This window comes from Pristis pectinata, chromosome 16 (assembly GCF_009764475.1).
Source record: "Pristis pectinata isolate sPriPec2 chromosome 16, sPriPec2.1.pri, whole genome shotgun sequence".
In the NCBI taxonomy this organism is placed as follows: Eukaryota; Metazoa; Chordata; class Chondrichthyes; order Rhinopristiformes; family Pristidae; genus Pristis; species Pristis pectinata.
In genome coordinates, this window is record NC_067420.1 from 43,741,540 (window position 1) to 43,757,528 (window position 15,989).

At 48.5% G+C, this 15,989-nt stretch overlaps 2 protein-coding genes across 3 annotated transcripts in view; both read left to right on the forward strand.

The window, feature by feature from the left end:
* LOC127579057 (DENN domain-containing protein 3-like) overlaps positions 1 to 15,989 on the forward strand; it is a 743,140-nt gene that overhangs the window by 102,454 nt on the left and 624,697 nt on the right. The window lies entirely within an intron of this gene.
* The window catches only part of LOC127579086 (regulating synaptic membrane exocytosis protein 4-like), an 84,135-nt gene continuing 78,417 nt past the window's right edge, over positions 10,272 to 15,989 (forward strand). The window contains exon 1 of one of the 2 annotated variants that reach the window (XM_052031723.1): positions 10,272 to 10,799. In XM_052031723.1, the coding sequence (XP_051887683.1) occupies positions 10,772 to 10,799 (28 nt within the window). In that variant the 5' untranslated portion in view covers positions 10,272 to 10,771. Of the gene's footprint in view, positions 10,800 to 15,595; positions 15,616 to 15,989 lie in introns of those variants that run through there. The other variant, XM_052031722.1, reaches the window with a different exon arrangement.

Sequence of the window (15,989 nt, forward strand, 5' to 3'; positions counted from 1 at the left end):
CCATTCATTGATGTCAGTGCACTCCATCTATAACATGTCAGGGGATCAGGCAAGTTATTTCTGATTATGACACAGTTTCAGAAATATATCCAACTTTCTATTAATACAATAGAGTTATAGATATGACTAAACATTCTGAGTCTCTGAAGATATTTATAGAATCTCTAATTGGACTCCTTTGCATTAATGGATGTGGGTGGCTTTCTGGAGCTAGTGCCTAAAAGTAGCATGAAAGAATATATATCTTCTCTGTGTGTTACTTATTCCTTGTCATGTACTCATGTGGGAGTGCTCTCAATTGGAGGGGCTATACTGAGGGAGCACCGCAGTGTTGGATAGACATTGCTGGGGAGTGCTGCACTGATGGAGGATCTGCAACTGAGGGAACTCTGCAATGTTGGAGAGACTGACTGAGGGAATATTGCACTGTTAGAGGGGCTGTACTGAGGGATTTCTGTATCGTAGAAGGAGCAGTACCAAAGGAAGGCTGCACTGTCACAGAGGCAGTACCGAGGGAGTAACACACGAGATGCTGGAGGAACTCAGCAGGTCAGGCAGCATCTATGGAGGATAATGGACAGTCGGCGTTTCACCTTCATCATCAGTTGACTGTCCATTTCCCTCCATAGATGCTTATCAACCAGCTGAATTCCCCCAGCATCTTGTGTGTTGCTCCAGATTCCAGCATCTGTAGTCTCTTGAACAGAGGGAGTGCCGCACTGTCAGAGGGGCAGTACTGAGGGGGGTGCTTCACCTTCAGAAACACTACACTGCGAGGGTGTTGCACTCTTGCACAGGCAGCTCAGACCTGAGGTAGGTCTCTCACTGATGGGGGAGCTACACCAAGGGGTACCACCGTACTGTGAGAGGCAGAGGATGTATGAACGAAAGAGGAAGAAAGAATGAATGGATAATTCATTTCTGTGTAAACTGATGTTGTAGAGTGATGCAGAAGGGGGACAGACCATTCGGCCCACCATGTCCATACCGACCAGTGGGCACCCATCCTTATTAACTCCACCCTCCAGTGCTTGGCCCGTGGTCTTCTATACCTGGGTGGTTCAAGTGCCCACCTGGACATTTCTTAACTGCTGTCGGTGACTCTTGCTTCCCCAACTCTCTCTGGCAGTGGGTTCCAGGTACTCACCACTCTCTGGATGAAAAAGGACCCCTTCAGATCCCCTCTAAATCTTTTACCCTCGCCCTAAATCTATAGTTTTATACAACTCTGAAAAGGGGAAAAGATATCTGCCGTCTACCCTATCTGTACCCCTCTTGGTTTTATATACATCAATCATGTCCCCTCTTAACCTCCTTTGCTCCAGACCCAGCCTCTCCAGTCTCCCTGCATAACTAAAACTCTCCAACCCAGGCACCGTCCTGGTGAATCCCCTCTGCACCCTCTCCAGTACCTTTACACCTTTTCTGTAGAGTGGTGACCAGAACTGCACACAGTACTCTAGCTGAGGTCTAACCAAGGTTTTATAAAGTTGGAGCATAACCTTCCTGCTCTTGTATTCAATGTCCCAACAAATGAAGGCCAGTATCCCATATAAACCATGTTACTGACTTGCACTGTCACCTTCAAGGATCTTTGGACTTGTACACCAAGGTCTTTTGGCTCCTTATGTCCGTTGGTCTGTGACTTCCAACCAGGACTTTCTCTATAGAAGCATCAGTCACCTCCACAACCGTAAATGCATCTCTCCTCACACCTGGGAATTCCAGAGCCTTGGATTGGGTGGGCTGTAGGGTTGGCCACCAGTGGTGGAGCGGGCAAAAGTCTGGATGTTTAAAACAGAGGTAACACAGAGGTCCTGGAGGAATACAGGGCCAGGGAGGGGGAGAATAGTGAGGGAGGGATGGGGCAATGTCAGACTGTAAAGTCAGGAGAAGGTGGCTCCTTATTCTGATACTCCGCCCTCCCTTTTCTAGACTCCCCTCCCATAAGAAACATCCTCTCAGCATCTATCCGCTGAGCTCCCTCGAAATATTATGTTTCAGTAAAATCATCTCTCCTTCTTCTAAGCACGAGAAGGCAAAGTCCAACCTGCTCCATCTTCCCTCATTAGGCAACTTCCTCTTAAAATCGTCAGAATCAGAATCACTTATTATCACTGAATTGTGAAATGTGTTGTTTTGCGGCAGCAGTACAGTGCAAAGACATAAAATTACTATAACTTACTAAAATAAATAAACAGTACAAATAAAAAGGCGTAATGAGGCAGGGTTCATAGGTTCATGGACTGTTCAGAAATCTGATGGCGGAGGGGAAGAAGCTGTTCCTGAATTGTTGAGTGTGGGTCTTCAGTCTCCTGCATCTCCTCCCCATGCTACGTAGCATGGAAACAGGCCCTTTGGCCCAACTTGTCCATGCTGACCAAGTCGTCTACTTGAGCAATTCCAGCTTCCCTATGTTTAACCCATACCCTTCTAAACCTTTCCTACCCATGGACCTGTACAAATGTCTTTTAAATGTTGTAATTGTACCCACCTCTACCACTTCCTCTGGAAGCTCGTTCCACACACCCACCACCCGCTGTGAAAAAGCTGCCCCTCAGATCCCTTTTAAGTCTTTCCCCCCTCTTGCTAGGAGTCATTATTTCTTCAACAAATGCATTGTTCAGGATAAAAAGAAAATCTATACAATGTTCAGTTCCTTATACAATATAAGTTGTGTGTCTTTCTGTCAGCTCCATTGATCATAGCACACAGGAGGCCAGTCAGCCTACTATGGATGTGAAATAGCCGTCCAATTAGATATCGCTTGCTCTACCTCTGTAACTCTGGAAGTATTTCATTTTTTACTTGTTGTCCAAAATCCTGTGAAAATTTTGAATCTGCTCCCTCCCCCTGTTCAGACGGTGTGCTCCAGATTACAGCAGCTTTCTGGCAAAGAAGCGACCAACACTCAAGAAGGAGCACATCACTCAAGGTGAGGCTTATACAAGCTCACACCAAAGGTGGCAAAATGTTGATGTATAGGGGTGGGGGCAGTGGTACTTGAGAATGGACAACTGTGAGCAACATAGGAAGAGACCGTTTAGCCCTCAATCCAGTTCTGCATTCAGTTAAAAGAGAGAAAGACCTCTGCTTCTGGGGTACCTTTCAAAGCTCTTTCCATCCGATGGTTTGCCTTTGAAGTGAGGCACTGTTGTAATGTGGAGAACATTGCAACCAATTTGTGCCCCTCCCAATCCCACAACCAACCATGCGTTAACGACATGACAATTTGTTCATATGATGTTGACTGAAAGAGAAATGCTGGATAAGACACTGCAGAGATCTTCATTGTTCTTGTTGGAAGTAGTGCCATGGGATTGTCTGCTCCATGTAAGAGCAGACTGGAGCCTGGTTTAATACATCAGTTGAAGGACTGAGGCCTCAAGGACTCAGGTTGTTTTTGTTGCTCATTTTGAAGGAGAGACCCTTGATCTAGTGTGGCATTCACCTCATCCCATAACCCCTTAACCCTCATAAATTCCATCGATTTCAGTCTTCAAATCCAACTGATTGCCAGAAGCCACAACCCTTTGACTGAGGGGGTGTTTTCATGTTCTTTTGTGTGATGAATTACTGTCTGATTTCACAATTAACTCTATGCCTGAACATTCTTCAGATTAGTTTATTGCCACATACAACAGGGTACAATGAAATCCCTTGTACACATGAAGCTCACAGAGTAAACAGTGTACATGGTAATAATTAATACAACAATAAATACAGTGATGAGTGCAGAACAGCAGAATGGTGCAGAGATTGTCATGCAATCTGAAATAGTGCAAAAAGAAATGCTAACATGACAACAACTGAACAACCGAGAGAGGGTGAGTTAAGAGTCCAAGAATGTAGCAACACCACTGGGAAGGGGGTGATTCCTGATTCCTTCATCGGAGGAAATAGTTTGATATTACTAAATTCCTTCATCATTTTAAGTGCCTCAATTAGATCAACGCCCAACCATCCAAAGTCAAGGAAGCACAAGTCAGGTTTATGAAATCCAGCCTTATAATTTAACCCTTATTATTTAGGCTCAAGGACAGCTTCTATCCCGCTGTTGTGAGACTACTGAACAGTCCCCTAGTACGATAAGAGGGACTCTTGACGTCACAATCTACCTCGTCGTGACCTTGCACCTTATTGTCTGCCTGCACTGCACTTTCTCTGTAACTGTAACACTTCAATCTGCATTCTGTTGCTTCCGCTTTACTACCTCAATGCACTGATGTGATGATGAAATGATCTTTATGAATGGGATGCAAAACAAAGATTTTCACAGTACCTCAGTACATGTGACAATAATAAACCAATATACCAATTTTTACCAACCCTTTATCACTCTGGTGAATCTGTGCTGTATTCACCTCAGGATCAATACTTTGTCACTGAGGTAGGGTGGCCAGAACTGTGGGCAGTTTTGCCCATGTGGGTCTGATTAAGGTCTTGTTTAACTAAACCATCACAACCTCACTTTTGAATTCTACCATTAGGTTATTTGAGTGAAGACCAAGTTTTGAACCATTGGTATAATCAGAAATGTGCAGGGCTCAGGGGCAGAGGGTGGGGAGAGGCAGGAGAAGTGTGACTGATTTGAGGTCCAACACACATACGATCAGCCAAGTGGGCTTTTACTGTACTTTCTGATAATACAGACTAAACCTCCGATAATTCAGCACACTTGGAATTTTGGTGGTGCTGAACTGGGAGATTTTAAGGACTGTTGGATGTTATTCCTAGTAATACTCAAACACACTTTTATTTCACCTCGCCGTAGAGTCATAGAGTGATACAGCATGGAAACAGGCCCTTCCGCCCAGCGAGATCATGCCAACCATCAACTCCCATTCACACCAATCTGACATTGATCCCATTTCATCCTCCCACATTCCCCTCAACTTCCCACAGATTCTACACTCACCCACACACTTGGAGCAATTTACACTGTGGTGTAATAAACTTTCCATTGATCCTGGCAAGTTTAAATGGAGCGTGAAATCTTCAAGCTCTCCGGACTCAAACCCACCAACCTTCCTGAACCCTGGTGTCGGGACCCCAACCCTGGCTCCAACTGTACATTCAGCCCACAGTCCGGATCCTGGCCTGGTTGCACTCTGGACCCCAGCTCACAGTCCGGACTCAGGAGTGAGCCAGATGCCAAACCATCAGCATATCTGAACAATTGGAGTTTTACTGTGTGCTGCCATGCAAAAGAAAATGAATGGTTGGAGTGAGGGGTCAACTGGGTATGTCTTTAAAAACTCGGCATGTCCCCGATCACCCTCACCAATTTGATTGATGCACAACAGAAAGCATCCCATCTAGATTCATCATGGCTTGGTACAGCAATTACTCTGCCCATGTCTGCAAGAAACTGCGGAGAGTTGTGGACACAGCTCAGCACATCACGGAAACCAGCCTCCCCTCCATGGATTCTGTCTATACTTCTCGCTGCCTCGGTAAAGCAGCCAACATAATCAAAGACCCCACCCACCCCAGACATTCTCTCTTTTCCCTTCCATCAGACAGAAAGTACAAAAGCTTGAAAACACACACCACCAGGCTCAAGGACAGTTTTTATCCCACTGTTATAAGACTCTTGAACGGACCTCTTGTACAATAAGGACAAACTCTTGACCTTATAATCTACCTTGTCTTGGCCCTTTCACCTTATTGTCTATCTGCACTGCACTTTCTCTGTACTCAAGGCTCAAGGACAGCTTCTATACCACATTCCAAAAGACGTATAGGATAGGAAGTTGTGGGCATGCTATGTTGGCGCCGGAAGTGTGGCAACACATGCGGGCTGCCCCCAGCACATTCACAGAAATGCAAAAAGATGCAGTTCACTGTGTGTTTCAATGTACATGTGACTAATAAAGAAATATCTAATATCTAAATAAGATGATTGAATGATCCCCTAGTACGATAAGATTAACTCTTGACCTCACAATCTACCTCGTTGTGGCTTTGCACCTTATTGTCTGCCTGCTCTGCACTTTCTCTGTAACTGTAACATTTTATTCTGCATTCTGTTATTGCTTTTCCTTTGTACTACTTCAGTGCACCGATGTATGGAATAATCTGTATGGATGGCATGCAGAACAAAGTTTTTTCACTGTATCGCATGTGACGGTAATAAACCAATTACCAACCAAGATTGAGTAGAATCACACAGGCGTATGAAAGAGAACTAATCACGGTAGTGTAGCGGTTAGCGTAACACTATTACAGTGCCAGCGACCCGGGTTCAATTCCAGCCACTGCCTGTAAGGAGTTTGTACGTTCTCCCCGTGTCTGCGTGGGTTTCCTCCGGGTGCTCTGGTTTCCTCCCACATTCCAAACACGTACAGGTTAGGAAGTTGTGGGCGTGCTATGTTGGTGCCGGAAGCGTGGCGACACTTGCGGGCTGCCCCCGGAACACTCTACGCAAAAGATGCATTTCACTGTGTGTTTTGATGTACATGTGACTAATAAAGAAATCTATCTATCTATCTATCTATCTATCTATCTATCTATCTATCTATCTATCTATCTATCTATCTATCTATCTATCTATCTATCTATCTATCTATCTATCTATCTATCTATCTATCTATCTAATCATTAAAAATTCCTGAGGATGTGGGGGACCAGTGGATGTGGTGTACTTAGGTTTTCAGAAGGCTTTCGATGAGATCCCACACAGAAGGTCGGTCAGCAAGTTTAGAGCACACACAACTGGGGGCAATGCACTGGAATGGAGTTTGTCTTGAAGTTTGTAATCAGATGGAAAGCAAAGGATGGGAATAAATGGATCTTTCTCAGGGTGGGGGGCCTCTGACTGGCCACATGGGTCTGTGCTGGGGTCCCTGCTATTCAAAATCTATATCAAAGATATAGCTGAGGGGATGCAATGTCGTTACTTCCATATGAAAAGATGGTACAAAAGTAGATGAGATTGTGAATGGGGTGGAGAATGCAAAGATATTTCAAGGGGATATAGAAAAGTAAAGTGAATGAGCAAGTACACAGGAGGGAAAATGATGGGGAAAGGATGTGGAGTTTACTTGTTAAATGCTGAGAGATTGGGAGACATTGTTGGTCAAAGATACCTGGATACTCTTCTTCACAACTCACTGAAAGCTTACACTGCAATGCAGCAAGTGTTTAGGAGGGCAAAAGGTGTGTTGGTCTTTATTGCAAGAAGACTCGAGTTCAGGATTAAAGATGTCTAACTGCAATTAGATAGTCCATGGTGATAGCACACCTGGAGTGTTGTATAGAGTTTTAATTTCCTTATCTAAAAAAAGAATGTATTTGCCATAGACAGAATGCATGAAGGATTCACTAGACTGATTCCAGCGATGGTGTTTGTCATATGAGGAGAGATCGAGTAGGCACCTCCCAACAGTTCCACAAGTGCAATGATTAGAAGTGATCTCATTGAAACTTACAAAATTCCCACAGAGCTTCACGGGTGGATGTAGAGAGGAGGTTTCCCTTGGCTGGGGGAACTTGAACCAAAAATCACAGTCACAGAATCGGGAGAGAAATTTCTTTACTCAGAGGCTGGTGAATCCTTGAAACTCTCTACCACAGAGTGCTGTGGAGACATGGCCATTGAGCCATTCAAAACAGATCAATAACTTTCTGGATATTAAGGGATTCAAGGAATATGGGGATGGGGCTGAGGTAGATTAGCTGTGATGTTGAACAGTGAACAGGCTTGAAGGACCAGAGAACCTGATCCTACTCCTAATTTGTATGTACTTATGTTACACTTATGGCACCTTTGATGTTTAAAGATGGATAAATTTTTGCTCAGCTGTAGATACAAACTCATCTCCTCCCTGACAGATTGAATTACAGGCAGATGCTCTTGGTGATATTTCTGTCAGGGGTGTCAAGGCAATCATGTGTGTATCTTGGCAGATGTGACTCATTCTTCCTATTTTGGTGATAATTTGCTGGCAGGAAGTTAGAAGGGACGTTGAGAAGGTTCCTACTAAGGAACCGGTTACTCAGCCCGTAACGTTGATCAATTACATTGCAGGTGAGGTATTTAGATTTACTGATGACCGGGGAAAGTTATTCAACCTCCCTGGAGACAGACAGTATTTACCTTCTGCTGTCATCACCTCTGTAATTCTACTGCACATAAACATCACACGATACACATCAGTCTTAGGCAGTCCCTTGTGTTCAAGGATGACCTGCTACCCATAGTTAAAGCTTCTCATAGAGACATACAGCCCTTCAGCCCATCTTGTCAGTGTTGACCATGAACCACCCATTTACACTCATCCTATATTAATCAGATTTTTTTATTCTCACCACATTCCCATTTACCCCCCCCCCCCCCCACCCACCCCCAGATTCTACCACTCACCTACACACTAGGGGCAATTTCCAGCAGCCAATTAACCCACCAACCTGCATGTCCTTGGGATGTGGGTGGAAACCAGAGGAAACCCACACGGTCACAGGAGAACGAGCAAACTCTGCACTGACAGTACCCGAGATTAGGATTGAACCTATGTCACTGGAGCAGCAGCATGTAAAGCAGCAGGTCTACCAACTGTGCCACCCACTGCTGTATCCACCTGTAGGCTCTGGGGTGGCTGAAATGTCCTCTGGGGCATCTGCCAAATCTACCACAGCTGATGCTTGTTGGGGTGGGTGGCCGAGGCTCCACAGACGCTTCCTGACCTGCTGAGTTCCTCCAGCATTTCGTGTGTGTTGCTCCAGACTTCCAGCATCTGCAGTCTCTCTTGTGTCTTCATTGAATCATACAGCAAGGACACAGGCTATTTGACCCACTGAGTCCGCACTCACCATCAAGCACCCAATTTTACACTAATTCTACATTAATCCCACTTTTTATTCTCCCCAGATTCCCATCAACTCCCCCCAGATTCTACCCCTCACATACACACAAGTGGCAATTTACAACGGACAATTAACCTAATTAGCTCCCATCGGGCAGGAGGTACAGAAGCCTGGTCCCACACCACCAAGTTCGGGAACAGCTACTTCCCTTCAACCAGTTGGTCTTTGAACCAACTAGCACAACCCTAATCACTGCAGTTTAGCAACACTATGACCACTTTATTCACTTTGCACTAAAATAGACTTTTTTTTTGTTCTAATTGTGTTCTTGTAAAAATTGTGTTTAATTTATGCTTTTCTTGTGAATGCTGCTTATCTGATGCTCTGTACCTGTGATGCTGCTGCAAGTAAGTTTTTCATTGCATCTGTGCACACATGGACTTGTGCAGATGACAATAAACCCGACATTGACTTTGAACTCCCCCCCAACCTGCATGCCTTTGGGATGTGGGGACGGGGGGGAAGCTGAACCTTGTTTGGGGGGTGGGTCACTGTTTCTGCTGTTTGCCCATGGTCTCCACCTGCCTCTCTCCACTTTGTATGACCACAGTCCATGCTCTCCCACCAGTTGTGAAGACATTACATTTTCTGTGGAGGCTCCGACATCATCCGTGAATGGTTTCCTCTGTCCTATTGGAGATCTCTGGCTGTTTTGGAGCTTGCAGTAGAGCGCTTGCTTTGGCAGTGGTGCTGGGCACGTGGACAAAGTGGACAAAGTCCATAGGAATTGGCTTAGTGTGACCAGAGACTGACTGGGGAGGAATGTGGTCTGGGGGAGGGAACTGACCCCAGAATTGGACACTGGTCCTGGGAGAGGAGACTATCCTGGGACTGGACACTGTCCCAGGAGAGCGGACTGTCCTGGGATTGGGCACCGCCCTGGGATTGGCCACTGCCCTGGGAATGGACACTGTCCCTGGAGAGCAGACTGTCCTGGGACTGGACACTGACCCGGGAGCGAACACTGACATTGGCTGGAGAGCTGAGCCAATTAACGTGGGGGATTTATTTTTGGAGACGCTGTTGGTGGGATCTCTGCACACATGCAGATCTCCGTATGTGTGAGTGTGTATGCACACACACGTAAAAAGACATGAATGCAAACGGACACAGACTCAGTTATAGGGTTAGCCACGCATAAACCACACACGTACAGACTCATGGACAGGTGCATGTAAGCGCACAGACACGTGTACACACGCACATATACACATACATGCATGTACAGACATGCGTGCACACACAGACGCACATGCACACTGACACACATGTATGTACGCCGAAGTACACATTCATGTACACATGAACAGGCGCGCGCACGTACACGTCCACTCACACACATGTACACACACACACCCATGTACACACACACATGCCAAGAGCAGGGCGCAGAGTTACCGCTGCGAAGAGGCGGGTCTCTCACTGAGTGACTCCCTCCCCTCCAGCCCGGCTGCCCCCGGCCAGCGATTGGTGGCTCAGACGTCAGCTGCCGGCGGAATCCCACCCCCGGCCGCCCCCTCCCTCCGTGCCAGCGTCTGCCCGCTCCCGTCAATGCCACAGTGAGAGCGCAGGGAGGTGCGCGCCGAGTCGGGGGATGTGACAGCGCGCCGGGACGGGACGGGACGGGACGGGACAGGTAGAGCCGGGAGAGGCAGCGACCCCCGCCCACTCCAGCCCAGCGCGGCCCCGGCCCCCGGCCGGCACAGGTTTCTCGGCGGCCCCCGACCCCCCAACAGCTGCCAAGACGCCGCGAGCGGTGCTGCGGGTGAAGAATGCGCCCCCGAGAGTGGCGAAGGCGCCCGCCGCCCCCGACCTGGCGCCCGGAGACCTCAACATCCAAAGGTCCCAGAGCCGTATCAGCCTGTCCGCCTCGTTCGAGGCGCTCGCCATCTACTTCCCCTGCATGAACTCGTTCGACGAGGACGACGCCGGTAAGCGGAGGGGTCGCGGCCGGGGGAGGGGAGGGGAGGGGAGGGGGGAGCTGTCAAGGTGCGCGGGGAAAGGCTTGAGGGTCCGATTGTGAGAGGGAGAGGGAGAGAGGGGGTCAGAGGAGGGGGGAGAGAGGGGGTCAGAGGAGGGGGGAGAGAGGGGGTCAGAGGGGAGGGGGAGAGAGGGGGTCAGAGGGGAGGGGGGGAGAGGGGGTCAGAGGGGAGGGGGGGAGAGGGGGTCAGAGGGGAGGGGGGGAGAGGGGGTCAGAGGGGAGGGGGGGAGAGGGGGTCAGAGGGGGGAGGGGGAGAGAGGGGGGAGGGGGAGAGAGGGGGGAGGGGGGAGGGAGGGAGGGGGTCGGAGGGAAGGAGAGAGGGGGTCGGGGGGGAGGGCAGGAGAGGAGAGTGGGTCGGGGAGGGGGGGGGGGGGAGGGGGTCCGAGGGGGACGGGGGAGGGAGGGGGAGAGGAAGGGGAGAAGGGAGCGTATTGGGGAGGAGGAGGGTGTCAGGGGAAAAGGGAGCGGAGTTAGAACGGAGTGTTAGAGAGGAGGGAAGTGTGAGGGGAGGTAGAGGGAGGAGAGAGGGTGTCTGTCAGTGAGGAGGGGGGACAGTGAGGAGGGGGAAGAGGGTCGGTGGAGGATCAGAGGGGGAGGGAGGGAGGGTCTGTCAGTGGGGAGGGGGAAGGGAGGGATTGGTTCGTGAAATGAAATGACGAAGAGACAAAGTGTGAGAGTGAGTGTGGAGGGAGTGATGGGGCAGTGGGTCTGTCAGTGAAAATGATAGAGAGAGAGAGAAATAAGGGGAGAGAGCCGGGGGAGAGGGTCAGTGGGAGTGGCCGGGGGAGAGGGTCAGTGGGAGTGATCGGGGGAGAGGGGCGCGACTGCGAGTCGGAGAGACAAAGACCTGGGCGGGCGAGCAAGGGAGGTGCGGTGTCTGATGTGGTTCTCCTGCCGCCGAGCTGCCCGGGGGCGATGTGCAGACAGCGAGGGGGGTGTCTGTGTTGGAGCTCTGTTAAAGTTAGTCCGGGGTGGGCAGGGTGGGATGGGGGCTCGGAACGGCCCAGGTTGGCCGGGGGAGGAGGGGGGGAAGACTCATGGACCCCGGGCGGCGGATCGGCCCCCTCCAGTGCCCTGCTCTGGACTCTCTGATCTGGTGAAGTCCTGCCTGCGTCCCCGGGGTCGGTGGGAGGCTGGTCCCCTTCCCCTTTCCCTCCAACACCCCTCCCTCAAAGCCCTCTCTCCTCCACCCCCCATCTCCCTCACCCTTCCTCAACCCTTCCCTCTCCCTCACACCCCCCTCCCTCTCCTCAGTTCCCATCTCCTGACCCTTGGCTGTTCTCCCTCCAAATGCCTGGTACCCTCTGAAGCTGAGGGGATGACCGACAGGGTCCCGGGGAGACGTTCTGGAGAGGGGAGAGTGAACCCCTCCCCGCCCGCTGTCCCTCCACCTTCCCACCGCTCACCAGCTGATTCCCCTCAACTCCACCCTTCCCAACGTGTCAGCAGGGCAGGGTGGGTCCTGTAACCTGTTAGTGAAGTTGCTGGGCTCATGGCCCCCTGCTCCAGACGTGGGTTTGAATCCCACCATCTGGGGCACTTGTACAGAGGAGCAGGGTTTCTCCATGAACTGACTGAGCTTGTTTTTGCTGGAGCAACAAACAATCTGCTGGAGGAACTCGGTGGGTCAAGCAGCATCTTCTTGACCTCCTTGACAATGCTCAACCTGCTGAGTTCCTGCAGCAGATTGTTTGTTGCTCCAGATTCCGGTATCTGCAGTCTCTGGTGTCTCTGTTATTCTCTCTGGAGTTTAGAAGAATTAGGTTGTCTTATCAAAGCATTCAGAATGCTTACTGGGCTTGACAGGGTGGATGCTGGGCTGGGGAGTCTAGAACCAGAGGTAACAGTCTCAAAATAAGGGGTGAGCCATTCAGGACTTGAAATAAGAAGAAATCTCTTAAGTAAATCTCAAGTCGAGTTTATTGTCATCTGCACAAGTACACGTGTGCACAGGTACAATGATAAACTTACTTGCAGCAGCATCACAGGCACATAGCATCAGATAAGCAGCATTCACAAGGAAAGCAAAAATTGAACATAAATTATACACAGTTTTTACAGGAAAGAACAATTGGATCAAAAAAACAATGCCTATTTTAGTGCAAAGTGATCATGGTGTGGCTTAGCTGTAGTGATTAGGGTTGTGCTGGTTGGTTCAAGAACTGAATGGTTGAAGGGAAGTAGCTGTCCTGAACCTGGTGTTGTGGGGCTTCAGGCTTCTGTAGCTCCTGCCCGATGGTAGCTGTGAGAAGATGGCATGGCCCGGATGGTGGGGATCTTTGATAATAGACGTTGCCTTATTGAGGCAACGCCTCCTGTAGATACTACTAATGGTAGAAGGGATGTGCCTGTGACGTATTGGGCAGAGTCCACTACTCTCTGCAGCTTTTTGCATCCCAGCGCATTCGAATTGCCGTACTAGAACATGATGCAACCAGTCAGGACACTTTCAACAGTACATCTGTAGAAGTTTGTTCGAGTGTTCGGTGAAAAACCGAACTTCCTTAACTTCCTAAGTAAGTAAAGACACCGGCGTGCTTTCCTTGTGACCTACACAAGAGGGTCAGTGACTGAATACATTCAAGGCAGGCACAGGTAGACTTTGGATGAGAAGGGAATCAAGGGATATGAGGTTTGTGCAGGAAAGAGGTGCTGAGGTAAAATGATCTCATTGAATGGTGGAGCAGATATGAGGGGTCGAATCGCCTGCCGCTGGCTTTATTCCTTTGGTTTTTTTTATGTTTCATAATTGTATGTAGAACCATACAGCTCAGGAACAGGCCCTTTGGCTCACCATGTCTGTGCCGAACACGAAGCCAATTTGAACTAAATCCCTTCTGCCTGCACAGGATCCATATCCCTCCACTTCATGCACATTCATGTGTCCATCTTAAACACCACTATTGTATCTGCCTCCATCACCATCCCAGGCAGCCCGTTCCAGGCACCCACCACTCTCTGTAAGAAAAAAACTTGCCCGCACATCTCCTTTAAACTTTCCCCTTCTCCCCTTAAATGCATGTCCTCTTGTATTTGACGTTTCTACCCTGGGGGGGGGGGGGGAATCTGACTGCCCACCCTATCTATGCCCCTCATTATAATTTTATAAACTTCTGTCAGGTCTCCCTTCAGCTTCCAAGCAAACAACCCAAGTTTGTCCAACCTCTCCTTATAGCTCATACCCTCTAATCCAGGCAGCATCCTGGTAATTTCTTCTGTACCCTTCCCAAAGCCTCCGCATCCTTCCTGTAATGGGGCGACCAGTAGGTATGAACTCACCAGATTGTCGTAAAACCCCATCTAGTCCACCAAGTTAGGGAATCTGCCATCCTTACTCCTGGCCTGGATGTGACTCCAGACCCTCCAATGTGGTTGACTCTTAACTGCCTCCTCTGTTCAAGGAAGTTTGGGATGGGCAATGACCACTGGTATTGCCTGTGATGTTCACATCCCATTGATGAATAAGTAAAAACAGCACTGGTGGGATCAGGCTGTATCCTGGTTCAGCAACACTCACTACAGCGTCGGTGGGTATGGAAAAGGGAAAGGAATACTGAGGGCAATGAAGACAGGGATCATTTGTAATGGGGTATAAGGAAAGGGCAGAGGAATTAAACAAATGTCTTGTGTCATCTTCACACAAAACAAATGGCCAAAAATTCCAGAGAGACCCAAGGGTCCAGGAGGACGGGGAACTGAGGGAAGTAGGTGTCAGTAAGGAGACAAGTTGGCGAGACTGATAAATCCCAAGGACCCTGATGATCTACGTACCAGATGGCTTTAGAAATAGTGGCTGTTGTGGATATCTATGCATTCTGGGATTGACCCTGTGGATTGGAGGGCAGCAAATGTGACCCCACTGTCTAAGACTGGAGGGAGAGAGCAAACGGTGAACTCCCGACCTGTTAGCTCACTTCAGCGGGAGGAAAAATGCTGGAATCTATAATGAAGGATGTAATCATAAAATACCTTGGGGGGGGAAAAAAAATAGGATTAAGCTGAGTCAGCATGGATTTATGAAGATTTATTCATGTTTGACTAATCTAATGGAGTGTTAGATTGTTGAGTATATGAGACAGTGTTATAGAGAGAGATGGGAGACATCTGAGTGTTAAGTGGGGGTGTGGAATATATCTGTGTTACAAGGAGGGTGTGTAGTACGTCAAGACGTGTAATACCGGAGTCATGAAGTGTGGGACAAATCAGTAAATGTTAGAATTTAATTGGAAGGATTGAGGGTTGTTAAAGAATGTTACAGCGACTGACACAAAACTTCTCAATGTTTTGGCATGGAACATATTGTAGTGTGTTGTATATCAGAGCATTGTACATGTGGGAGGTATCAAAGCGTGTTAGAGGATGGGTGGGGGTATCAGGACAGGATTGACGTAAACATTTTTCTCCAGTTGCAGCCATGTTACTGAAGCCTTGTGTAAACCTTGGTGTTAATATCAGAGCACCACATTCCTCTACGCGATGATCCCTCACCAGTTAACATGGTAAACAGTAGGATCTAAGTTTAGGGAGTTGTGCCTAATCTGTGGGGAATTGATTAAAGGGACATGTAGGCAGCTCATTGGGGTGGAGGTCAAGTAAGGGGGCTGGATGTATGGGGGTCTTGGGTACCTGGTGTTTCTGGAGGTTCATGGGTTCCTGTTTGCGGACCTGTGACGTGTTTTGCACAGTCTATGCTTTTTACTCTGACCTGACAGACGCTAGAGCAGAAACACTGTGGTCGGAATCCACTGCTACCTCGTTTGATGCAGGTATTTATCGGTCCAACACTTCGAGGTTTTAAAGAGGGTGCAGAGGAGATTTGCTGAAATGGCTGTGGGGATGTGTGACTTCAGCAGAAATACCAGAGATGCTGAGATTATTCCACCTGGAGCAAATCAGGCTAACGAGAGATAGTGAGTGTACAAGATCTTTTAAAGAGTTTTGATGAAATAAGGACAATCGGTTTTCACTGACAGGAGGCTTAATGACCAAACGATACAGATTTGATGTAAAGGAATCAGACAGGCGGAGTGACAACGCGGTGAGTTGTGATCTGGAACGTGCTGCCTGAAATGGTGGGGGAAGCAGACTCAATCATTTTCAGAAGAGGCACAAATACCTAAAATAAATTGTCTCAGGGCTA